Raw genomic sequence first — 24,384 nt, forward strand, 5'->3', positions numbered from 1 at the left:
TGCTCCTAAAACAGCGTGTATCTAACTCATTATAAATTGGTAATATTACATTTCAACAATGAATGTATGCATTAGTCTATTTGATCATCTTCAACTTAGAAGAGCTTTTCGCCTTCCTCGACAGTCCTCTTCCACTCTTCATAATCAAAACCAAGGTCCTCTAACCTCTTCAGCTCGTGCCTCTTATCGCCCGCTGCTCTACTTGCCAGCTTAATCTTTGGCACTCTCTCCCGTACCCACCTCTTGTCCAGTCCCCAGTATGGAGGGAACTTGCCTTGTCCTTCATTCTCGAGACCCAATTCAGGAGCTCTTGGTGCCGCCTTGCTTAGCTCATGCATGCGGTTGACGTAGTCGACGTCTTCAGGGAAAACCATGACATGAATCGCCTTGCCTTCTCCTTTCTTCTCATGCTGATCTTTCACCCATGCCTCCATTGCGACTTCAGACGGAGGGCTCAAACGGCCAGACCACATGCGGGCAATCACAGCGCTCTGTGCCTCGGCTACAGGGAAAGGGACAATTCGTTGCGGAACGCTGAGAAATGAGAGAGTTGGATCTGCAGTGTAGAGAATGTGTTCCCAGAGATGTGCAGCGTGCCCGCCACTGGGTACAACTACAGGAGGATCGAGAGATTTGAGAAAAGGGTACGAATAATGGAAGCCAGTACAGAAGATCACAGCGTCAATATCGTTCTCGGTTTGGCCGTTGGCGAAGCGGACACCGCGCTGCTCGGGGAGGAACTCGACGATCTCGGGAACGCCGGCTGCCCATGGCTCTTTTGCAGGGGCAACCACAGTCGATTTTTCCTTTTCAGAGACAAAGATTGGGTGCTTTGCAACATTGGCAAGTTGCGCGCTCACATCGACGCCAGATGCAGAGTTGCCAACAACAATGACTTTCTACTTGATCGTGAGCAAACTGTCCCAAAAAGAGAGCATGTCAACATACCTTATCCTTAAAGTCGTTAGGTCTTCGGTAGAATTTGGAATGTGAAATGACACCCGAATATTTCTTATCGAACTCGATGAGCCCGGCGATGTCGGGGATGAAAGGATCATTGTAATGTCCACTCGCCACCACAACAGCGTCATAGTCATCTTTGATGACTTTATTGGACTTCAGGTCACGCACCTCAACTGACCATGGCTGTGAGCGACCTGAACTTGGCTTCTCAATGTTCAAGACCTGAGTTTGATATGAGATATAAGGAGTAATCTCTTGAGCGTAGTCTTTGAGGTACTGTAGAACAACGCTATGGCGAGGAAACAAAGATGAACCCTGTGGGAACGCTTTATCACTGTACCTCATGATTGAATGCGGGATGTTGGTCTCAAGAAGATCATAAATAGGAGACATGAACTCTACATCTCCATGCTCATTGGGCCAAAGGGCTTGATCCGGCGCATAACTGGGTTGAGTTCTGGGAACCGAGAAGCCTTGTTCGCGGGCTAGGGGTGTGTAATTCCAGACGCCGCCTGCTGTGGCACGTTGCTCAAAGATGCGGACTTTGGAGAACTTCTTTTCCGCGAGAAGGTATCTGAGAGTGCCGTCAGCTGATGATTCGACTTGGCTTCGATGTTGAGGGTTGTTACTTGGCAGCTGCGAGGCCGCTAGGGCCAGCACCTATGATGGCAATGCGACGAACGTCGAGTTTATCGGCCAGGGCCATTATTTCAAATTTTGGTGTGTCTTCTGAAGCAGGTCGAGAAGGAAGAATATCTGTTGTAGATATATGCGATGTTGAGACTGTTCCAAGTCACTGAAATAGAGTAATTATCTAACAACGATATCGTCGTGTTTGAGTAATAGATGAGAGAGTGAGTTGAAGTAGGTTAGGGCAAATAAAACATTAGATCTTCAAACATAACTTTTCTAATCTTCTTATAAGCAACTTCTCTTCCGATTTGACAGCTGATAACAAAAGCTGCCGATGGATTCCGCAAAATAGCCTCACTACTAACTCATTAATTTACAGGTCGAACGATTGCCTCATTAGATGGTATTGCCGCTTTCGGTAATCCCGGTCGGCCTCCGCGCGACTCCGACTCCGGGCATCGGAGCCAGTCCGCCGCCGCCAGAATCTCCTTCCGTTTTAAACAGGCATTGTCTATTTCCTTCCGGATGGGCTTGAATGGGAATAACGACTTGGTGATACCCTCAAATTCATTATATCTCTCTTACATCTTGGGACGTTTTGCAGATAATCAGGTCAACACTTTTACGGCTCTGCGGATTGCCCTTTACCGTTAGCTAAAGACTTCATACAGGGTAATGATAACATCCCCTTCTCAAGCACGCAATCTGGTCTACCGTCATTGGCTTAAACAACAGCAGCCATGATGGCGAATCTTTCCTGGTTCCACGAACCATCCCCTAAAGCTCTATCTTATCGTTGAATGAAACGATTGCGAGTTTTCTTCGCCTGCTTTCTTGTTGAAAGATATCTGATCCAAAATCTGATTCGAGAGACAACTCAGATATTGATAACGCCTATCACCCTTCTTGCCTGTCAGAACCTACTCGTACCAATCATGCCAATAGAAAGAGCGGCAGTAAACCAAAATGGCATCTGAAATGAAGGCCTCAATCCACCGCTTCCGCCTCCGCAGACTGTCCCCATCTCCTGGGGCCGTCGGTCGGGCCCGGTCCGCTTCACCTCCTGCGTCTGCTGACCAACGAGAAGCGCAAGCCCGTGGGCAGCATCATACTTCTGTCACCCAACAAGCATCTGGCGCTCGTACTTCAGGTGCAAAAACCACTCCGCCGGCCTGTGATCGCTGCCGCAGCTTTAAAAAGAAGTGTAGCCGTACCTTTCCTGTCTGCTCTCTTTGCGCCACTGCTGGTCAGCGATGTTCTTATACCAGCCCAATAGCCAACGCTGAGGCTCAGATACACCAGTTGCGCTCTCGGTTAGAATGGTTAAGCCAGTATATTGATCAAAATCTACTGCCACCAGGTCCACAGGGTAGGATAAGTGGGATAGAGACAGGAGCTGATTTGGTGAGCATCCTTGGCCGAGGGTCACATAATAATACAGGAACCATTGCAAACCCAGAAATCACATCACCTCACTTCCCACGAGTGTTAGGCCCGAACACTCCTCCACTAGATGCAACTTCTGCCCAACCTCTGTTACGCAGCCGTGATGAGGTGTTGGCAGGGCAGCAAAATGCTGAGATCCGCGTGGAAGAAAGGGATCCGGGCAGTGTGCGAACCGCCAGTAGCCAGTTCTCACCGTACCAGGGATCAACCGATGGATCAACAACGAGACGAAGGTTGATCGCTCGGCAGGCTTTACCTCCTGATATTGCCCCTTGCCGCTTCATCGACGCCTTCTTCCGCCATGTGAACAGGGCGTATCCTTTTGTCGACCAGGCGAGAATACGGCGAGATCTAGAGACTCTAGGGGATGCTTCGCCTGCGGATCAAGATCCGCCCATGACATTGCTGTATCTCGTCATGGCGATTGGATGCACGTCGCTCGTGCGAGCCGGGCAGATCCCAAGCGACACAGCTCGGCAGTTCGATGTAGTTTATCCAGATATCATCCAAGAGTGTCTCTGCAGTGAGAGTATTGAGTCGGTGCAGATCCTTGTCCTGTTGGGACTGTACTCCCTTTTTGATCCGGCAGCGACCTCTGCGTACTTTATAGTTGGTATCGCAGCACGGCAGGCCATGGTCATCGGCCTCACTCGTCCGGACGAGAAGCCACGGACGGCAGTCGAGACTGAACTCAGACACCGGTTGTATTGGAGCATATTCGTCTTGGACCGCATGATGTCGGCGTCTCAGGGCCTCCCAGCTGCTTTAACAGACGAACATGCCGATGTTCCGCTCCCTGGCCTCACAGTAGAAGAGTTTGCTGGCCCAGACAGAGCAACATATGCTCGCAATTTACAGACTAGTCGTCATATTATTCAACTCAGGCAACTGGAGTATCGAATTCTAGACACTGTACATTTTCAGCGGAACGCCGAAACTTCTCGCCTGGGTCCTGCAGATAGACGGGCAATACTGAACAACCTACGGTCCGAAATAGAAAATTGGTATAGTAGTGGCTGTCTCATGTCACCGATGGAAGCAGATAACCTGCCTATCCATAGTAGCATTACCTGGTTGAGTGCACAGTATTACCACTTACTTGTTTTCCTTTACTTCCCAAATCACTTCAACAGTTCGGTTTCACCGCCAGCTGTTAGTCGAAAAGAACAGTTGGAATTCGCCAGCAAACAGCTCCAAGCCAACTCGGCACTTCTCCAGCAACGCCAATTACCTCTGAACAGGGTCACGTTGAGTCGGTTACTGCCAGTGGGGTTGATATTGATGTCTGGTTTTACAGCTGGTCAAGGACAACCCTCTTTCGTACCTCAGAACGAGCTCACTATTCTTGTCACACTTCTCGAAGCGTTTCCACCAGGATGGACAACGGCACAAGAGGCAGCCCGAATCATGCAGCAATTTGTGGATATTATGACAGGACAAGGGGGTATGGTCACGTCGTTTTTTGGCACAGTAACTGGGGAAACGATGGAAGACTTGGTTAGGCCATGCATTGTCAGCTTCACGGAATTGTTGCATCAGTTCCTGGGTAAGGCGACGTGCTTTCAATCGATTGAATATTCTCAGGAGGTGCAAGGTGCTGAGCAGATGAGTCAAGTCGGCGTTGCAACCCAGCAACAATCATCGGCCAATGCATTGTGGTTGAATGGAGCAGATTCAGATGATGCTGGCGTAAACGAGGAATCGGTGCTAGGGTATGGATGGGGTTCGTGGGATCTTGATTTCCTTTAACGAGGCTCCGGCGAAAGTATGACAGGGTTCAGTCAATGGCAGTAAAGTTCATACCTAAATAGGCCTTGTTTTTTTTCATTTTCTTTTTTTTCTTCATCAGGGTGACGATCTTGGGAGGTGTTTACATTGTTAGGAACATAGGAGATATCCTAGGAATCTCGGAGATAATAAATAAGATCGGCGTTTATTGTGCTATTTTCTGCATAATTGTTCTAAATTTAGTCGCTGTCCCTGATCTTCATATCATCCTGGTTTAAGAAAAATCACCGTGTTCACCGGTTGGTTTGACTTGCACCAATCAGAGATATTGGGCTCAAGGCCGTTCGTTATACGTTAGACAGTGGCCGGATAGCAAATTCAATTTTTGATTCAAGTAAAGCAAATGCCATTCATTCCAACGGCGACACAGCCGCATGTCATCAAGCTGTTAGCCTCAAATGACCAGAGACGAAACGGTATAACAAAGAGGCTCTGCCAGCCCTATAGCGCAGCTGCCCTCCATGTTGAATTAAAGAAACATGGATGCACACCACCAAGAAAGCTTGGCTAAGTTAGTCTAAGATAGTTATTATGCGAGAATCGCGGTTAACAGCCTTGAAAAGGAGACGTGCTGTAGACTAGCAAGGTGTAGGCTTAGGATGGGGATGACGACGACTACAATAACAACAAGGTGGGGGGCTTTTCAACTGCTGACATGCATTCACTTTTATTAACAAAACTCGCTGATTGCTACAGAAATGGGACATGCCGTATCGTATTCAGAGTCTTTGCCATTGTCCATTGGCCGCGCGGTTTTATTTATGGAATTATAAAATGTGGATCAGTAAAGAGATTACCACTGCAACGTCTTGTCTTTTGCTAGGAGCGGTACTCTGTATCTATCCTTGGGCCGTTTTGCCGTACAGTCAGCAGTTGTGATAAAAAGTCAAATAAAGTTACCTTGTCTGGAAAGGCACCTGAGAGTGAGCATAATAATAGATATGCAGTGAACCGTGAGTTGATGATCGTCAGATCGAGCTTGTGCCATACTATACCCAGTAAAGCGAGGTGCAGGAGGTAAATTCAGGTTTTTGGGTGATATGATGGTGGCTGAATTGCATTTGCATCTGCATCTGCATCTGCATATCAAAGAAAGGCAAAGAGTTTCATGGAAGGTATTCAATTGACAGAACTAGTTTGCACTAACGTATTTTAATGTTATGTAAATGTAGAGGTATCTGTCTGAGGGCCTCATATGTCATGTCACATCATGACATGTAAGTAATCACGTTATCAAAAAACAGTGTCAAAGTTAGTGATTTCCCTTTTGTATGAAGTGACCAAAGATGGAGTGTGATGCGACCCCAAGACATGGCTCATGCAAGGTTAAAGTGGCTGTACCCGTACGGACTGGGCTGAGTCCGACGGACATTTTGTATTGCATGGTCCTGCGTATTAGATGTTATGTATGGGCTGGCTTTTAGGTGGCATTTCTTCGGGTGGCAGTCAGTTTGCACTAACAATGGGGACTTTTCTGCATGATATTGCACTGCCGCAGCCCTCATCTCTGCTAGAGTTATTACTGGTACAGGCATTCTCTCAGCAACAACCCAACCCAGCCCTCCTTGACACTGTATGTCATACCGACCTAGTTCTGAAGATGACGATGCTAAGATATGCTGTGCTATGCCATCCGATAATTGTTTCTGGTTTTATTCGTCATGCTCACAGTGACGGCCTCCCATGAATTTTTTATTTCATTTTAGCACAGCCATTAACCCCGGCATTTCCCAGTATACCTAGTATGTGGGTGGGCAAGGCTGATCTGGTTCATCCACACAGTACCTGTACTGCAGTAACTAGTGCCGACAGACAAGTAGCTTTCCACACACAACGTTGTCCAAACCTAAAGCTAAGGCGACGTTAGAGGCGGGATGCTGCGTCCCGTCTCTGTGGTTCTCTCCACACGCCAATTGTGCATTTACTGTCTGTCTGTCAATGTAGACTACGTAGTGTAGCCTTGGCTTGAACTGTATGATTCCTTCATCTCCTGAGGGGTTCTCTCTCTCTTCCTCTCCGAGTCTTGGCCTACTGCGTCATAATGCCAGGATCGGTATTCATCGTCGTCTTCTGTTGCAAAAGACAAGACAACGTGAGACAATCTGGACAGTCCAGAAACCAAGAAAAACCCTCTCCCATGGAATTGAGTAAATCTAGCAGCATCTTTAGAGCCACAAGACTCCACCGTCAGTTATCGGGCACCCCAGGAAAAAACGCCTGAACCCCTGGAACACTGTGCTCACCCTTGAAGTGAACTGCCCGCCCCAGCCCAGGCTTTCTTAGGTTCTTTCCCTCCCGCTGTATACGGAGTACCCAGCCTGACTGGACCAGACCTATGGAGACCTGGATTCCCTCTTGGCCCACACCCTGCCTGGGCTGTTTCAGCACTACTAACTTGACTTGCCCATCTGGTTCAAGCTGACATCCATTTTCTTTCTTTAACGCTTGGGCTCTCTTCTTCTCTCCATTCGTTTTGTTCCGTCTCATTTCTCTCTTCTCATCAACATCCATTCTCATCCTTATTAATCAGCAACCCCCGGTCTGACCGTTTTCAGCCACCAGTGAATCAATCCTCGCAATCGCGTCGACGTCTCTCGCTACTCTTTCATTTCCATCAGCTCGCGACTCCTTTTTGTCGGATTCGATTTTCGCATACGCCTTATCTATCAAGTCAACAACTCATTTCCGGGGCAGCACCCGCGTGAGCTGCTGTGTCTTAATTTGGACATACGACCGCCTCGAACTAAATCGCCGCGTCGCTATCGCATCTGACTGAAAGTCTCTTGTTCTCATCAACCATCGTCCGTCGAACGTTATCGACGAGCGTTTTCATTTCTTCTTCGACTTATCTCGCCGTGACTCCGGGGCTGGAGTCTCTTCCATGTCTGTCATGACTACTCGATTGGACTCTCGCAAATCGCTTCTAGGGGCGGACAACGGCTACGGATACGGCCACTCGTACAACAACTCATACGACAACAGCTACGCCCCATCTCCTGTTCCATCGCCACAGCCCATTCCTCAACCTCCCGCATTCCAGGCCGCCGTTGAGCCAACATATAACCAAGGTTTCGCCTACCGGGAAGGACTCACTCCTTCTGTTCCTCCACAAAGTATGAAGAACGGCAAGATCGATTTCATGAAGAGCCGATGGCCGGCTTGCTTCATGGCTGTTTCTCTCCTGCAGGCTGTCCTCTGTATTTGCTTCGAAGCGTAAGTCAAGTCCGACACCTAATTCTAACGACCGTGTTGCTAATTCTTTATTCAGGTACATCTTTGGCAAATTCCAGGTCAACCTTGGTGCTCATAACCCTGATCCCGAAGTTCAATCTCAGTACAAGACTATTCCTACTTTCCTGACGCTCTTTATTTTCGGATTCCTTTACACACTCGTTGTCGTTTGGGATGCTCTTCGTCAAAAGAACACCATTCAGATCATCGGTGTCTGCTTCTCCAACCTCGCCCTCATGGTTTACACCACCATTCAAGTCGATCAAATTAAAGAGGCCTTTGACATTCTTGGTGAAAAGAACGCCCTCCGACCTGAAATGCCTGCAGCAGAACTCTGGCATGATGTGAAGCCTTACCTCGTGGCTATTCCCGCCATCATTGCCCTTGCTACCCTTGTCATGGGCTTCCTTTCTTGGAAGATCTACCAAGAGTATGCTTGGGATATTCTGAAGAACATTGGTGCTGATTATCGCATGAAGAAGCGATTCCTTCACTACCAGGTATGCCTGATTACTCATATCTCATTGAGTCATGTCTAACTCTATTGCAGATTTACATCGCTCTGCTCAAGTTCGATTTCTTCTTCTTCCTCGGCTTCATCGTTCAGTTCGTTGTCGTCGTCGCCGACAAGGATGATCCTGAATTCGCCCTGACCATCGTCACCATTCCCATCACCATTTTGATTCTCCTCGCCGCCGCTTTCTTCACCCGCCGCGAGAACAAGGCCGGCATGGTTGCTATCATTGTTCTTTACCTCGGAGGTCTCAGTTACTTCATCTTCAAGTTGGTTCGAATTTACCAACCCGGACACAAGCAAAACTACGAAGCCGTTCGCCGATCGTTGACTGCATTCGCCGTAATCACCATTCTTCTCATCCTCCTCACCATCATCAATGCCGTCGTATGTATGCTCAACTTTGGCAAAGGACTCAAGCCTCATCTCCAGGCTTTGTCTCGCAAGCGCAAGGTTGAGGAGAAGCCCGATGTCAACTCGATCAACATGCAGGATGTCAAGCCTCAAATTCCAAGCCGCATGACTATCGATTAGCGGCCATCAGCAAGTCGCGCGGTTCTCCACAAGCTTTTCGGGAGCACCGCTGTACAAAGACACGAATTTACGAAAGGATACAAAAAATTTCCCCTTTTCAATGGCACCAGTCACATAGGGCAGGCTCGGAATGGACGGTGACCAAACGGTGCGGCGTGAACAGAAGGCGACGAGATGATATCCCTTGGTGTCGGAAACTTGCTTGGACTTTTTATCATTTTTATATTTCTATTTGATTTGGTTGTTTTTTTGTTTCCTATGTTAGACCCAACCATTTTAGGCGTTCAATGCTCCACATGGAATGAGATCCAGGAGCCAATATCTAGTTCCTTTGTTGTTAACTTTTACTTTGTCCCCTCGGTCGGCTGGATTCTGGAGTTACATGGCCAGTTAATCCATGGTCGGAATAAAAACAGTCAAACTTACAATATGGTCCAAATGAATGCATATACAGACTAATGAAATTGTGAAGTTAGAATCATGAATTGAGTTGAGTGCATGACGAAAATGTGAAACCCAGAGGATTCAAACGTAATACAGGTTTCAACTTTGTGAAGCATGACTCGAGACAAAAACGTATTCACTACGCTAGGTGTTTCATCGCTTTGGCTGGATAATGATCAGCGTGTCTATGAAGCAGTCGGATTATCCCAACAAATACACAGAATAACATAACAAAAGACCAAACGCCCGCTGTCCATTTCTGACCTTGCATCAAAGTTCAAACGTTATCCCCTGGCTGTGTTTTCATCAAATCCTAGTGAATACCCGAGCACTCACCCCAACGGGCACAAGTAACGAAAAACTCGTGGGCACGGAGGGTCGACTCCCTCATAATCTGATTTTAGTGGCATCCTTAAGGTGACCTTCTGTCGGGCAATAAGGGCATTTGTACCGCGCTGCCTTGATTATGTTTTGCAACGACTCACGACAAATAACGTGTCCGCAGCCCAACATCATTGGCGGGTTGTCTTGTGTCGTTTGTTCTTTGCTCACAGGGCAAACAAAAATGGGGTGGTAGATCATGGACTCGGGTAGTGGCGTCTCAAAAGCCAGCTCGTTCTCTGTCGTCCATTCCGTCTTCTTCTCCTTCATGTAGGTGGTGTACTTGATCAGGCGTGGCAGAGCGATCGAACCCGCTGTGACAGCTACATAGAGAGGCGATTCAGCCGACAGGCCGAGGAGGGAGCAAAACTCGCGCGTGAAAGACATGGCGACGTCTTCAAAGGCGTCATCAGTATCGAATATGTGCTTGTACGGAGAGCCAGCAAGGTTAGATGCGTACGCCATCGCACAGCAGAGCTGTTGGATTTCTGGAAGATGACGGCCCTGGAAGCGGGTGAAGTGCTGACGAGCGTAGTTCAATGCGCCACCGAGTCCGTTTCTAACGGGGTCATCGGGTAGGCCGTTGACGGATGGACCCTTGAACAGCCAAATGTACTGAAGCTTAATGAGCTCGAATTCAAGAGTGCTGCCCTTTGCCTCCAATTGAGTGCTGTTCGTGTTGGCCCAGTTGATGGCGGGTATGAGGTTACGGTTCTTGAGCTCTGACAGAATGTTGTACATTTCGGAGAACTTCCTCTGGAGGTGCTCCGAATGCAGACCCTCCAAATCATCTTCCATTTCCTCCTCTTCGTCGTCGTCGTCCATATCGTCGTCGCCATCTTCGTCTGTACGTGAGACCGAGTGGGTTTCGCGATGGGGAGGATGGTCAATAGCCTCCTTGAGGAAAGTCGATGCAACGGAAAATTGCCCCTCTCGGAGTAGGTGCATGGCTATCGCTCTGTTGATAAGACCCGGGTGATCGGCCATTGCGTCCGTCTCCATTGGTAGTTCTCGGTGCGGCAAAGCCTGGTATTGCTGTCAGATGCCATCGTACATATAATCGAAGGGTATAGATACGAACCTTGTCAAGAGCCTTTCCGAATCCCTTTTGTGCCTTTGTCACGTCCTTCAGATCTGTTGTGATACGCTCTAAGCGAGCTTTGACTGGATTTTGGAGGGTGGTCATAACCATGGTAGCTCTATCTGGGTCTACTCAGATGTTAGAGGGCACCGCTGGTTGAGTGTGGTCTACGCACCCTGGGCGATCTGATCCCGAGCTTTAGTGAGAATATCTAGAACATCATCTACATCATGGATCGCTGTCTTGAGGGTCTTGTTTCTCATACGCGCCAGCTCAGCCATGAGCGGTGCAAAGGGCGATCCACGATCGTTATCGGTCGCCATGGCTATGGATTTGCGGGGGTTTGGGTCAGTCGAGGAAGATGTGGTGGTGGTAGTACGCTTAATTTGAGACAAATATGGGGATATTTCAATAAGGCCCTTTGCAGAATCCAAGAATTAAGATATGCGTTGGTGGTCTGGCAAGAGACGTGTGTGGGTGAACGTCTGATGTCGTTGAAGGTATGGAGCTGAACAATGACGGGAATGGCTGGACTTGCATGATACTAAGCCGGGATAACGCATGCGCAGGTTGTTATCGATAGGTATGTTATCGATAAGTCTGATACCCAGGTCGCTAGGCGATTCAGTAAAGGAGATGATGGACTCTCTTAGTTTAATTAACCCAGTGATTCGCCCATTATGATGATCTTCACTTTACAAACGATTCGCATTTCCCAACTATCACACTCACTCTACAACCTGCATTAATTTCATCCAGTTCTCATAACAACAGATACCTACCAAACAAGTTGTGCCGAATACCCCAGTCTTCCCCCAGGGGTTCACGTGGGGCCTACTTGAATTAACTGCCCCGCATATACAGAGCTTGGTCTGCATCGCAAAGATACTTTAAGTAAGGTACCCAAAGCTAAGCTAGGAGCTATTGCATCACATGAAGGCCCTGTAACTATACCTAGACACAATACCGAAAAGGCCTCCCAAGACACCGCAAGATCGGCCTTTAGGAGACAACCTCTTGCTCTTACTCACCACGGGTGAGGATGAAGCACGAGACTGCCTCTATACACCACAGGGGTCGATGACGATACCATGGCTTTCAGATTTCCAGATCCGCGACTACGAGTCGACGATGAATACTTGACTGGCACCACCGTCAAAGGGCCCGTCGCCCGTACGACAACCACTTCAAACTCCAGCACAACACGAGAAAGTCCTCCTAATGGAATCCTGCCGATAGAAGTGTCCACATATAATGAAGCTGCAGACGCCCAACCCGTCCCTTCACCAAAGCGCAAAAACATTGTTTTTGCGGACCCTTTTGCCTTTCGGTATGTCCCCGTTAATCCAGCCCTGCAACAGGTTCCATTACTGACACTATGGTAACAGATATCTCGAAGAAGGTAGCAATGCTGTCGTCGTCGAGCGCCGAGGTGTCTTACGCGGATACGAGTCCTATTTAGTCGAGCAATGGGCGTGCTCTCGAAAACCACCGACACTTTTGATCGTTACTTATACTGGAGATGAGAAGCATTCAGTTGTTGTCAGCGTACTCTCCGTACCCGTGGATGAGAACCTCTGGCCTCCGAGATTAAAATTCTATTTTGATCAACTTCAAGATTCCCATGCGCGACCGAAAGAGACCGAACTTGGGGAGCTCATGGTAACGAACCTAAGTAATTTTCCTTCAGCTCTCACCGTCATTATGGTACCCGAGGGGGATATCAGGAAATACCGTTCGTCCTTCATCGTCAACGAGGATTTGAAACGGTTGGGGTGCTCTGGACGATCAGGAATGACTCTCTCGGATCCCACTGAGGCAACACAACTCAAGTTTCTACAGCTTTACAAGACCAGTGGCCGAGTACCTGTTACGCAGGCTGTTGTTGAGCTCATCAAACTATGCCAAGTCACATTATATATGTTTGATAAATTGGGCCACCAATACATTGATGGGTTGCTTTGTGACAAAACAGAAATGGCCATCAACAACTGGTGGATCGAGGTTGGTGCTGAGCACTACAACTTCGAGCCTACCGATGGCATATTGGGCCCGAGTACAGTGGCTGCCCTGCTAGGAATGTTTATGGGTGTTCGAAACCGGCTTCATTGGTACGGTGCGCCCGTATCAAAAGACGTATTCGACCTCGAAAACACAAAGCGCGGTATTGGTCATTTTCAAAAGGCACAAAAACTTGAAAAGACGAGAAGGCTGGACCGCCAAACCCTTCTCAAGCTCTATGCTGTATCTGCCAAAGCTGCTGCTGGAGAGAGTTGGGGTGTGCAAAGGGCTGTCAAATCCACTCTTACAGAAGTAGGAGGCAAAAGGGGTGAGCTTGTTATGGGCATGGTATCGGGAAAGGACAAAGGAGGACTTGCCGATATTGAAACCCTTGACATTGGCACTTTTGCAAACCTTGCATATGGCGAACGAGCTAAATGGCTTTGGCATGGTAAACCTCGAAGAAGTCCGGCCGAAATACCCAACCATAGTCCAGAACTGAACAAGACAGTACCCTGGAAAGAGGACGAGTCAAATCCAAACCCCAAACGAGTCTACTCCGCACCTGCAGAGACGGAGATAGACCCCAAGCGGCTCGAAGACACCACCGATGTCTATGCGGATAACCCCTCTGGGTCCGCCGTCAGTATTCCTGATGGCTCGGGTGATAAAGAGGCCTCGAAGAAGAACGTGTTCAAGAGCGTTGCTGGAAAGATGAGTGATGCCAGATCTGGCTTCGGGCGTATAAAAGACGTTGTTGGGGGAGGCTTACGTGGTCACGCCAATCGGCCTTCAGTCTCAACTAAGGAAGATTTTGCAGGATCTGACCCTAGAACCTCCAGTTCAGGACTCACTACGGGACTCTCACAGCCGCCAGCACCTACGCAGGGCGTGGGTCGGGCATTTACATGGAATAACAAACCACAAGAGTATCTGGCCGCGATGAAACGAACAGACGCGGAAGGGGGCTCGACTTTCCCTCAGCTTTCACATTTTGCCTCTACTTCAACCGTTGATATTAAGGCAGCATCGGCTCCTGTCGATCCTCACAAGCGCGAAATGGAAGGTGAATTGTTCGATCTGGGCGTCGAAGTCCGGAAGGATATCTTATCGAAGGCGCCTTCGGCTGTTGGGTCACTAGTGGATGAGAGTGACCTCCAGGGGCCATTTTTGGATGCAGAACTTAAAGACAATCCTTCCAAAAAGAGGCTTTCGCGCAGGCACAGTATCCAACTATCACATTGCCCAACAAAGCGTGTGCTCAATGAGAACCGCTGGCCGCGACGAATGTCGTTCAGTGACGCTGAAGAGGCTGTGTTGGAATGGGGACAGTTGATCGACGTTACCGATGCTATGGACGATATTCCTACCCTTGAAGCATTCAATTATCTGGCTTACCACTTCAACCAGTGCATGGAAGAAATGAAGAGTGGTATGGAGCCGTGGGTCTCTGAGAAGATCAAGGCGGTTGAGCTTATCGACGACCGTTTCGCCAAAGATAAGGAGGAGCTCCATGCTCTTTATTATCAGCTGAATGAAGCATGCCAGCGCATGCGCATTAGCTCTCATGAGCTTCTAGCCGAGGAACGGTCTCACCTTACAGAAGGGCTCAAGGAGGTCGAGGTTCTCGTCGCTCGTCTTGACTACGAAATAAACGCACTGCTGCAGAAAGTTGTCGATGTCGAAGATGGCATCGTTACGTTTGAGAGACAAGTTGAAGAAATGGAGAAACGAGCTAAAGATCTCAAGGTCCATCTTGAGACCGAAGGTTGGTTCCACTGGCTGTTCAGGACAATCACCGGAATTGGGACTGGGCCAGACATTACCCGGTCATCTTAATCAAGGAATCGGTCAAGACTTGGAATGTTTAGTCTTGGGTTGTGCATTTCATTCAAGCATGGATTGTTAGCACGGAGTTTTTGGACATTGATATCATACTATATAGAGCATCGCTCACACAGGAAAGAAAGTATTCATTTGTTTTGGGATTCCATAGAAGAAACATAATCTAGTTGTTTCATTCATAGTCGAGGTATTTCTGGTTCAGACACACATCCATAGAGTATTATACAGTGACACCTCTGTTGCGTCCGCTCGTCATCAATTCATGATCTAAGCACCAGATATCCGAACCAAACCCAATCATCTAGCTGTGCTTCACTAGATGGCTCTCCGATAGTCGTACAAAGTTTCTCCGATCGCCCCTCCGATTCGATATCATTCCCTTCATATGGATTGTTTCGCAGTAGAGGGGCAGCCATTTCACTCATTTCGCTTAGAACATGCCGCCGCTCTGCTGGCCACCACCGAGAGCCTGGCCCTGCTGCTGCATGATCTCGCTGACCTTCATCGATGTGTCGAGGAACTTGGCTGTGCAACGGTCGAGGCAGACGGACTCGCCCTTATTGAGCTCGCCCTCGCGGTAGTCGCTGGGAACGCACTTCTTCTGGCAAGACTGCTGAAGACTAAAGGATGTATTGTTAGCCTCGATTGATTCTCTTTCACTTCTTTCGGAAGTTCGCTGCATACCGGTTGTAGGTGTCGGCCATCATGCGCATCTCGCTCTCAACGGCAGCAATCTTTTGCTCCGAGGTAGGCTGAGGTCGACCCATTCCGAGAAAGCTCATTTTGGCGGTGTTTTGAGGGGTTGTTAATTGGTATGGTTTGGATTTAGAGGCAGATTGCAGTGATTAGGAAGTTACGTTATGACGGCGTTCCCAAATCCTTGGTCGGATACTGGGAAATTTTCCACTTATCGCGATTGGATGATTACGTAAGGCAATATCAACCTACCCTGTACTATCATGGTACGAAGACTTCGTGGGTTTAATGGGCACAAGAAAATAATGAAATGATTCTAGTTCTTATTGTTAGAGACTTGAAGTACTCGTGCGTGGCTGTTTCATAAATTGTTTATAGGAATAGCCACGATATTGACTTCAATCTCTTGTGCAGTGCAAAATGAAGCTCGTTTATACGTGTCACAGAGCTCCATGACACGCATTGGTCTCGCGGGCGTGAAGGAAGGTTAGTTATTTATTGGTATCATTTTTGCGTTGCTATCTAGTTCTTGAACGTGATGTTCTTTGTTCGTGTCCACTCCTCAAGACCAGCAGAAGCGCCAAAACGGCCGTATCCACTCCCCTTAGCTCCTCCATGAGGCAGACTACTCTCATCGTGAACACTCATGTTGTTGATGTGAACCGCACCTGTCTCGATCTCGCGGGCAATACGAAGACCTCGCTGAAGGTCAGAGGTAAACACAGCAGAACTCAGGCCGTACTCTGTGTCATTGGCGATCTTGATGGCCTCCTCCTCAGTCTCGATAACAATCAGAGAGACAGTAGGGCCAAAGGACTCTGTCTGGTAGATGTCCATCTCGCTGGTAACATCCCTGACAACAATCGGTCGCATGCGAGTCTTGCTGGTCTCTTCAGCATCAACGTTACCGTGGACCAAGGAAGCACCCTTGGCAATGGCGTCCTTAATCAATGCTTTGTTCTTCTCAACAGGCGCTGAAGCAACAAGGATAGGGGCGTCGGCTTTGGATGAGAAGACCTGCTCGATAGTAGCTGAAAGCTTCTTCTCGAATTCGTCCTTGATATTCTTGTGCACCAGGATTCTCTCGGTGGACATGCAGACTTGGCCAGAGTTAATGAAGGCTCCAAGCGTGCACTGTAGAGCGGCAAGGTCGAGGTCGGCATCCTCCCAGACAATGGCAGGAGCCTTACCACCAAGCTCTAGGATGACAGGCTTCAGGTTCTCACCAGCAATCTTGCCAATGAGCCGACCAACTGGAGTGCTACCAGTAAAGTTAATTTTCTTGACTTGAGGGTGCCCAATTAGAGCTGTCGTGACAGATGCGGCGTTGGCTCGCTCATGGAAGATAACGTTAAGAACGCCATCGGGGAACCCTGCTTCTCTGAAGATATCGCCAATTGCCCACAATGTTCGAGGGCAACTCTCGCTAGCCTTAAAAACAACGGTGTTTCCAGCAGCGATAGGGAAGAGAACGGATCTTGTTCCCAGGATATAAGGCGCATTCCTGAAGCATATGAGTAAGTGCTTGGAGACGGATGCATGAGGATAACTTACCAGGGGGCAATGGCTACAACGACACCATATGGCTCTCTCAAGACGAGAGCGGTTGTGTTGGGATCCGAAACAGTGGGGATTGAGCCCTCAAGTGTTCCTACACGACCAGCAATCTCCTTGATATGGCTAATGCCAGTGTTGATATCAAAGCTGGCCCAGGCAGCATCACTACCGCACTCTGTCATGGCGTACTCGCGTAGCTCATCTTGCCGCTTTTCCATGATTTCAGCAGCCTTGAGGAGGAGATCACGACGCTCCGAGGGCCTCGTCTTGCGCCACGACTTGAAAGCCTCAGCGGCAGCATCTACAGCAGCGTTGGCATCCTTGACGTCAGCGCTGCTGTAACGGTGAGTGACCTCGCCGCTTGACGGAGAAACGACATCAGCGGTGTTTTCGCTGATGTGGTTGCTGCCATTGATGAGGAAAGGCACGGTGTGGAGTTTGGCTGACATGATGAAGACAAGATATCAAACTTGCTGGGATAGTTTGGAGTATGTAGAGACAGCAGATGGGCAACAGCGCTGTTTAAATAGCTACAGATACAACAACGCCCGGGAACTACCCGCAGAGTACTTAGGAAACTTGCTATATATACCTAGTAGTTATGGTAGTATTACTCTGTTTAATATTCAGATCGCCTCTTTCTCCCCACTCGAGATATGAGCACTCTATGTACAGCCCCGCATGGTGAAAGTGGGCGACCCGCGGAATGGATGAGGGGATTGGTTGCTTTGATACTCTTCGGCAGTTTGGCCGGGTAACTGGGTCAGGATAGAAGAGTGTCATTTGACAGCAAACGCAGACTATGGATGGATGGACTAAGGTAGGTAGTCAAGTCCGAAGCTTCGCTAGCGTAGGATTTGAGTGCTAAAGCCAGACTATCCCCAACTTTTTCGTCGATTTGGGGTTAAAGGCTAACTGGACGTTGAATCAGGGTCCAGCGCGGATAAGAGCGTCGGATATAGGCGGTAAACAGAAGGATATGAAGAATTCGTGCCATTCGATAAACGTGGTCTGTTTTGCATGGGAATATCATCGATCGGCCGGTCCCACCAAGCCGGGATACGTGACGGGTCGGATCCATATATGTACATGTGTACAAGGTTAGACTTGCAAAAGATGTAACTCCCAGACAATAAAGAAAGTTTTAAGTGTTGCTGCACGCACTTGGCTAATGCATCTCGAGAGCTGAGTCTTTAAGATTCTTGCATTGACCTCGGATCCAGAAAAGGCTGAGCAACATCAGTAGTACGAATGCGAAGGGTATCTAGAGGAACAAGAGTCAGAAAAGACTGATCAACATGCTTACTCCACGGATCCTCACCGATGTCTGGTATCGATCCTGGATGTGTAAAGTGGACCTCTGATTTGAGTCGTGGAGAGTGAACAGTCTGCGCAGGACGTCGAGGACCTGGCTTGAGCTGGCGTACAATAGCTGGTCGAGTCTTTTCTGACTCTGACATGACGAGGGCCTGTATCAAGAAATTTGGTAATTATAACCCTGCCGTGGGAGGGATGGAAGTTTTTATAAAATAGTCATATAGCATAAAGGTTGTTGACTTGAAGTAGAAGGATGATTGGTGAATCGGACTACTTGTCTTAGATCTTTACATGCTGCCTTAGTAATAGACATAGACTGGAACTATGCATATTTTTAGCCACATGTGGTCCAAAGCTTACTGTTTTATCTTAGCTATTCACTTTATTAAGTTTATAAAACTATGTCATTTTTAATATAGGCAACTGATAAATCTAAATAATAATTTGCGTAACTGGTAAGCAGTAATTAAAATCTTTATGCCAGCATGCGTACTGCCCTTTTACATTGTTTGATCGTACCTGCCATGGTAGGTACCTAAACAGGCAGAGGCCTCGGTAGAATTTAGACATCACGTGAACTGCCGAGCTGGACCACCAATCAGCACTTCAGACAGTCTTCAAGTTCCACTTTCAACGGCGGTTTTCCTCCTTTGCCCCGCTTCGCATCAGCCCAGGTCGTTCAGAAGTCGCCATCAGAGGTAGCAGTGGCCAAAGGGTACCGCAGCTGTACTTTCCTAGTGAGAACAAGACAGTGAAAATTACTTACAATTGGCCCTGGTCTGGCCACTCGATTGAGTTGCCTTTTTTCGCACCTTGAAACAGGTGAAAAAGCAATCTTCTCCCAAACAACCCAAACCCCTCTCCTCCGTAGTCGGCCATTACTCGCGCGCATTGTCTTTTGCCAACACACGACGCGCCCACTCAGCGCCACGACCGACCCGGAAAACGATATCAACACCAACACCGACACCGGCCGGTCAACAACCTCCGGCTACTTGCTTTTCGCTGTCCATCTCGGCTCCGGCGCATTATCACATCGCTTCACCGCGTCCTCGGGACATCGTCCTCATGGACGCCTCGTCCATGATGACGGCCAGTGGGGCCGCTTCAATGAGTCCTACCAGCCCCGTCAGCTCTCGTCACGGCCATGCTCATGGAAACAGCAATGGTATCAAGCGCAAAAGAAGTAGTGTGGCTGGTATTGACAGTAGTCCTGGCAGCGGCCTCGATGATCATGATGCTGAACAAGAAAAAAAGCGTCAGCCTGGCGTGAAAAGAGCCTGTAACGAGTGTCGTCAACAAAAGGTGAGTCAACCTACTTCAAAAGTCATAGCCCATTGTACTAAACAAATTCTTCAAACAGCTACGATGCGATGTTGTGCAAGACCCCTTCCAAAGTTGTTCTCGATGCAACCGTCTCAAGCTCGAATGCAAGATCGAATCAAATTTCAAGCGTGTCGGCAAGAGGTCGAAGCACGCTGAGATGGAGAAGGAGATAGATCGTCTGCGTCGCAACTTGGCTCGCGCAAAGTCGCAAGGCTTTACTCCAGAAGGTGCCGACGACGACATGGACTCTCCCGCTGCAGCGAGCAACCCGACGTACACCCACACTCACACTCGGAATCCTTCCCTAATGGGCTCTGACGAAGCTGTGTCATCTCTGCTACATCTAAAGCGTGGCGGCAACTACAACATGCCTCGATATTCGCATGAGCTGGAAAACGTTCAATTGACCGAAGATGATGTGAACAATCTATTTAGCCAGTTCTTCCAATTCTATCACCCCATGCTGCCATTCCTCAATCCTCACCAGGCACCTGACCTCTTCTATCAACAACATCCGCTCCTCTTCTGGTCTATTGTCTCAGTTGCCGCTCGACGCTTTAGTCCACCCAACGTCCCTGCACTGCTTAGCAACCTTTCAGGGCCATTGACGCGATTTCTATGGTCAACGATTGGGGAGGTTCCGAGCAATTACTACGTTGTCAAAGCCATGTGCCTGTTGTGCACCTGGCCACTACCCACGAGTACTACTTCGTCCGACCCTACACACATTTTGTGTGGAGTCATGATGAAGACAGCCACTGGCATCGGCCTACACCGACCCAATAATATACAAGACTTCTCTAGAGTGTCTGTTGAGTTGAACAAGGAACAGCTCAGCGATCGTGTGACCACATGGGCTGTCTGCAACATTGTCGCGCAGTCCGTTGGAACCGGATACGGACAACCAGCATCGACTCTGTACGACTGGACTTTGGCATCAAAGCTTGGAGAAGAGAGCGCCTTCCAGCTATCTCGAGAACTGGAAGCTCGATTACAGATTGAAAGATTCTGTGACAAGGTATCGAAGGAGATGTATAGCAATGCTAGTGATCCTCGCGGCGTCGCAGGTGACGAGCACCGAGCAATGCTGATGCGTGTTTACCGTCGTGACTATGCGGAGCTGCATGCTTCCGTCTTGTCGCGGGAGCTAGGGCCTTTTGTCAACCTGCATCTAAGGGCGGCGGCTCTTCACATGCGCTTGGCAGGATTCTTTGATTCCAGCAAGACGCCGGGCTACATGGATGATCTGATGGGTCTTTGGCGTGCTACAACAAACTTCCTTGATGAGGTGCTTCAAGCCGACAAAGATACGACCCCTGGTGATGGAGGCGGGAACCTGCTTTTGCACTGCAGCAATTACATTGGACAGATGATGGTTGCCGCAGGGTTTGCCCTCTTGAAGCTCATGAGATCCTTCTTTGCAAAGACAATCGACTTTCAGCGTGGTCGGTCGCTTTTCCATCAGACTATTCGTGCCATCCGCACCACCAGTGTTGTGCACAACGATCTTCAATGGCGATTGGCTGAACTTATGGTGCAGATGTGGAACGGCGCTCGACTCGACAATAACCAACACGTCTTTAACAGCAACGATGACCTACCGATACAGATGGATGACAGCTTGCAGCTCAAGGTCCGATGTCGCCACAGCATGAGTTTGGTGTTCGACTCAGTCTGGAGGTGGAGGGAGGACTTCCAGGCAATAGGGCGAGGTACCATAGATGGTAGGTTGACATCCCCTCTCCCCTTTGTTCCGGTGATGGCCCCGAGTAGAGCATGTCTTGATTTGTCTTGTGCAAGTATTGCAAACACTGCAGCAAGAATGCTAATACAGACAACAGCCGCCAAACAACCGACAAATCCAGATTCGGCTAATGAGTCTTCAGCATCATCAACACACATGGACAATACCCTCGTTCCTTCGCACACGCTCCCGTCCTCAAGCCTCCTCAACACAAATAGCAATAATAACAGCAACCCCACCACGAACGGCGCTCTGACCCCCGGGGCTACAGGAATTCCGGCCGTCTCCTCAGCTCATAGCATGATGGCAGGCGTTAGCTACGGGGACACAACGAATTTCGACTTCTTCGATCCCCAGCACTGGATGCTGGACGGTCTTCTTGACTTTAACTACTCATTTGTGCCGGCACTGGAGGGCGCCTAGCAGACGTGATCCAGAACGGCAAGACGGATGAGATATGCACCAAAAGCGTATTGCATTTCCAAATCATGTTTCTTTGACACGGTGTAAGTTTTGACCTTGTAAAAGAGCATTACAGCCGCGACAAGAATCTTCCTTGTGGGTGTTTGGCGCCTTTTACCATTCACTGAACCAAGCGAGCCCGGCATTCTGGGTTGATATCAGGTCTGCACATTTGCAAGTCCGGGCTCCACGTTCACTTCCTATTTTCTCTTCACACTAGTTTCGTATTCTTGACAGGGTAATGGTTGAAGACTGTCCAGCGATGGTTATTTCACCTTGTGACTCGGTTCTATCTTTACACTTCTGTTTTCGTATTTTTAATGGGATGGATCGATAGCGGACTAAAACACGGAATCCCTCACAAGAGGCAAGTGGATCATGAAGAAAGCAGAGATACATTTAGTCTATACGCGACATGGCGGAATGATAGAGAGCACAATACAATCGTTAATTACACTTGTTCTTTTTTACAACACATGCTTCGTACCACCTTTTCCAACTCGGGCTTTTTACAGTTTCCCCTTGGTTTATCCACAGATGCCTGCAGGCACACAGGCAGACAGGTAGGTACCTTGACATCTCAAGGGATCTACACATGAGGTTTGGGGTATCTACTGGCGTGAAGGAAAGCTAACAAGTAAAGGAAAAGGTTAAGCGAAGAGAAAACCCTCCACCATGACAATCCGCAATACCTGAAGGCAAGGATGTAGGGAAACGGAGACGCGGGGCCTTGATCCGTGAGCCGATACAGGCACATATGTGTACGTACCCATAGACATGCCAGGTATAGTGACCTTGACACTGAGTGACAGGGAGGTATTGTTCTCTCATTCTTGGCGGCATGTACCATCCTGCCTCCATTTCTACCATGTATGGAAACCCTTTATGGGGCCCGGTAAAAAGTGCGTAGTACTACTCTTGACAACAAAGCACAGCCCGAGAAGGCATATTTCATAGGGGTTGTAGATCTAATCAACTTTAGAACAACTATCAACTCATCGCACATTTCGAGGTAACATAGCTCGCTACGCGACCTAAGCGAGCAATCGCCGAATAGGTATGCAACTCATGGAGCCAGAATCCTGGTTACGGGAGTCAGTTCGCAATCATCAGTCGCATTTATCGCCGTTATCAACCTAGTGTATAAAACCCAGAAAAAGGCACGGTCGATTCCCTGGTTTCCTCGCCTCAATTTCGGGTTATTCGAGCGTCGACAAGTCCGTCTGTCGTTGGCTGCGCAATGTCGATCGTGGTACAATTGATTGTCAGAGTGCAGGAACAATAGAATAATGGGCGCCACAGCCGTTTAATATCTTAATGTATTTCCGAATTCCTGCCACAATAGAAACGATACAGCCATGGCGTTCTTGATCGGAGCCTCAACATCTTCATTGGTGCTTTCGACTCAGGAATGTAAAGTAGCTGTTCTGGGTATCCGTGGCTGGTGTCAATAAGGGCCCGTGTCTATCAGATTGTTAATGCGAGCTTGGTGGATCAGAAAAGATCATCTATAGCCGGTGGCTGTGATGCCTGAAACAACCACATTCCTTGCTCGACAATTCAAAAGAAATCATCGAAACTGCCTTGTAATAGAGCACTTTGCGTCCTGACATAAAGTTTGAAAAGCCTCAGCAGTGGAATTCTTGGCGAAAGACCTGAAGATAATGCCTTGTAATAGACTGGCATGACATATGTCGTCAGGAAAGGTGCGGTCGCTATTTCAGGCCTGGCAATGCCTGTGGCCCGTTTTGCAGACCTATTGCTACATGGGATGTATCGCGGTTGAAGACGAACCAGAAGCTTTGATTAAGCGCCGTCAAACGACAATACATCGTCGACGATATAATTTCAGTGATAGGCGACTTGTTTCAAAACATTAGTTTGCAAGGCATTCTTGCCAGGCTGTGCTCTATGCATGCAGAATAATGTAAATAATTGATACAGTTCCAGTATTGAGAACGAGAGAATGAGTCGTGCCATGTCGACCCCATACAACTTTTCCAATCTCAAAATCTCCATCTGGTTGCAAGTCTCCGGACGCGGACGTTGTGCCAAAGCCGATGGGCGCCGGAAACTTATAAACAAACAGTCAGGGGTATTGAAGAACATGACTCATAGACTTGATTTTGGATTGCTTTTGAGGGCTGGAAAGGTCCCTTGACTAAAGTCGACTTAATTTCGGCCTCTCGGTTGCCGTTGCCACTTAGTTGAGAAAACGCAACCAACAGCCACGGCCCAGGACCATCCACGGTTACTTGTGAAACTGGCCCTAGATCTGCACCAGGATAAGCCCTACAGCCTGCACTCAGCAGAATAACCAAGGGCGAGAGAGCAATGCAGCTTACCTACTTGGGCCCAATCCACTTCACTAAAGAACGTAAAGACTTAAAAAGCCGTTAGATGGCGCTTGGAGTTGTCGGA

At 48.5% G+C, this 24,384-nt stretch overlaps 9 protein-coding genes across 9 annotated transcripts; 4 read left to right on the forward strand and 5 right to left on the reverse strand.

Annotated features, from left to right (window-relative positions):
- Window positions 1–95: 95 nt before the first annotated feature.
- On the reverse strand, window positions 96–1,669 carry FSST1_003532 (uncharacterized protein; the record flags this gene model as incomplete). The annotated part of the gene is made up of 3 exons (XM_083229620.1): window positions 96–899; window positions 949–1,537; window positions 1,593–1,669. 3 exons carry the CDS (start codon window positions 1,667–1,669, stop codon window positions 96–98), a joined length of 1,470 nt encoding a protein of 489 aa, XP_083086962.1.
- Window positions 1,670–2,562: 893 nt separating this feature from the next.
- FSST1_003533 (transcription factor domain-containing protein) lies at window positions 2,563–4,791 on the forward strand (the record flags this gene model as incomplete). The annotated part of the gene is made up of 1 exon (XM_083229621.1): window positions 2,563–4,791. The coding sequence occupies one exon, from the start codon at window positions 2,563–2,565 to the stop codon at window positions 4,789–4,791; it is 2,229 nt and encodes a 742-aa protein (XP_083086963.1).
- Window positions 4,792–7,711: 2,920 nt separating this feature from the next.
- Window positions 7,712–9,109, forward strand: FSST1_003534 (uncharacterized protein; the record flags this gene model as incomplete). Its single annotated transcript, XM_083229622.1, has 3 exons — window positions 7,712–8,043; window positions 8,099–8,561; window positions 8,612–9,109. The coding sequence occupies 3 exons, from the start codon at window positions 7,712–7,714 to the stop codon at window positions 9,107–9,109; spliced, it is 1,293 nt and encodes a 430-aa protein (XP_083086964.1).
- Window positions 9,110–9,940: 831 nt separating this feature from the next.
- Window positions 9,941–11,338, reverse strand: FSST1_003535 (ubiquitin-protein ligase RMD5; the record flags this gene model as incomplete). The annotated part of the gene is made up of 3 exons (XM_083229623.1): window positions 9,941–10,969; window positions 11,016–11,143; window positions 11,191–11,338. The coding sequence occupies 3 exons, from the start codon at window positions 11,336–11,338 to the stop codon at window positions 9,941–9,943; spliced, it is 1,305 nt and encodes a 434-aa protein (XP_083086965.1).
- A 768-nt stretch (window positions 11,339–12,106) lies between these two features.
- Window positions 12,107–14,855, forward strand: FSST1_003536 (uncharacterized protein; the record flags this gene model as incomplete). Its single annotated transcript, XM_083229624.1, has 2 exons — window positions 12,107–12,345; window positions 12,404–14,855. The coding sequence occupies 2 exons, from the start codon at window positions 12,107–12,109 to the stop codon at window positions 14,853–14,855; spliced, it is 2,691 nt and encodes an 896-aa protein (XP_083086966.1).
- Window positions 14,856–15,291: 436 nt separating this feature from the next.
- On the reverse strand, window positions 15,292–15,643 carry FSST1_003537 (mitochondrial import inner membrane translocase subunit TIM10; the record flags this gene model as incomplete). Its single annotated transcript, XM_083229625.1, has 2 exons — window positions 15,292–15,481; window positions 15,546–15,643. 2 exons carry the CDS (start codon window positions 15,641–15,643, stop codon window positions 15,292–15,294), a joined length of 288 nt encoding a protein of 95 aa, XP_083086967.1.
- Window positions 15,644–16,079: 436 nt separating this feature from the next.
- FSST1_003538 (aldehyde dehydrogenase domain-containing protein) lies at window positions 16,080–17,563 on the reverse strand (the record flags this gene model as incomplete). Its single annotated transcript, XM_083229626.1, has 2 exons — window positions 16,080–17,061; window positions 17,112–17,563. 2 exons carry the CDS (start codon window positions 17,561–17,563, stop codon window positions 16,080–16,082), a joined length of 1,434 nt encoding a protein of 477 aa, XP_083086968.1.
- A 744-nt stretch (window positions 17,564–18,307) lies between these two features.
- FSST1_003539 (uncharacterized protein) lies at window positions 18,308–18,574 on the reverse strand (the record flags this gene model as incomplete). The annotated part of the gene is made up of 1 exon (XM_083229627.1): window positions 18,308–18,574. One exon carries the CDS (start codon window positions 18,572–18,574, stop codon window positions 18,308–18,310), a length of 267 nt encoding a protein of 88 aa, XP_083086969.1.
- A 342-nt stretch (window positions 18,575–18,916) lies between these two features.
- FSST1_003540 (uncharacterized protein) lies at window positions 18,917–21,924 on the forward strand (the record flags this gene model as incomplete). Its single annotated transcript, XM_083229629.1, has 4 exons — window positions 18,917–18,958; window positions 19,254–19,736; window positions 19,795–21,481; window positions 21,599–21,924. The coding sequence occupies 4 exons, from the start codon at window positions 18,917–18,919 to the stop codon at window positions 21,922–21,924; spliced, it is 2,538 nt and encodes an 845-aa protein (XP_083086970.1).
- Between the last annotated feature and the right edge of the window lie 2,460 nt (window positions 21,925–24,384).

The sequence above is a fragment of the Fusarium sambucinum genome, chromosome I (genome assembly GCF_050947815.1).
Source record: "Fusarium sambucinum isolate potato_lamoka chromosome I, whole genome shotgun sequence".
Lineage (NCBI taxonomy): Eukaryota > Fungi > Ascomycota > Sordariomycetes > Hypocreales > Nectriaceae > Fusarium > Fusarium sambucinum.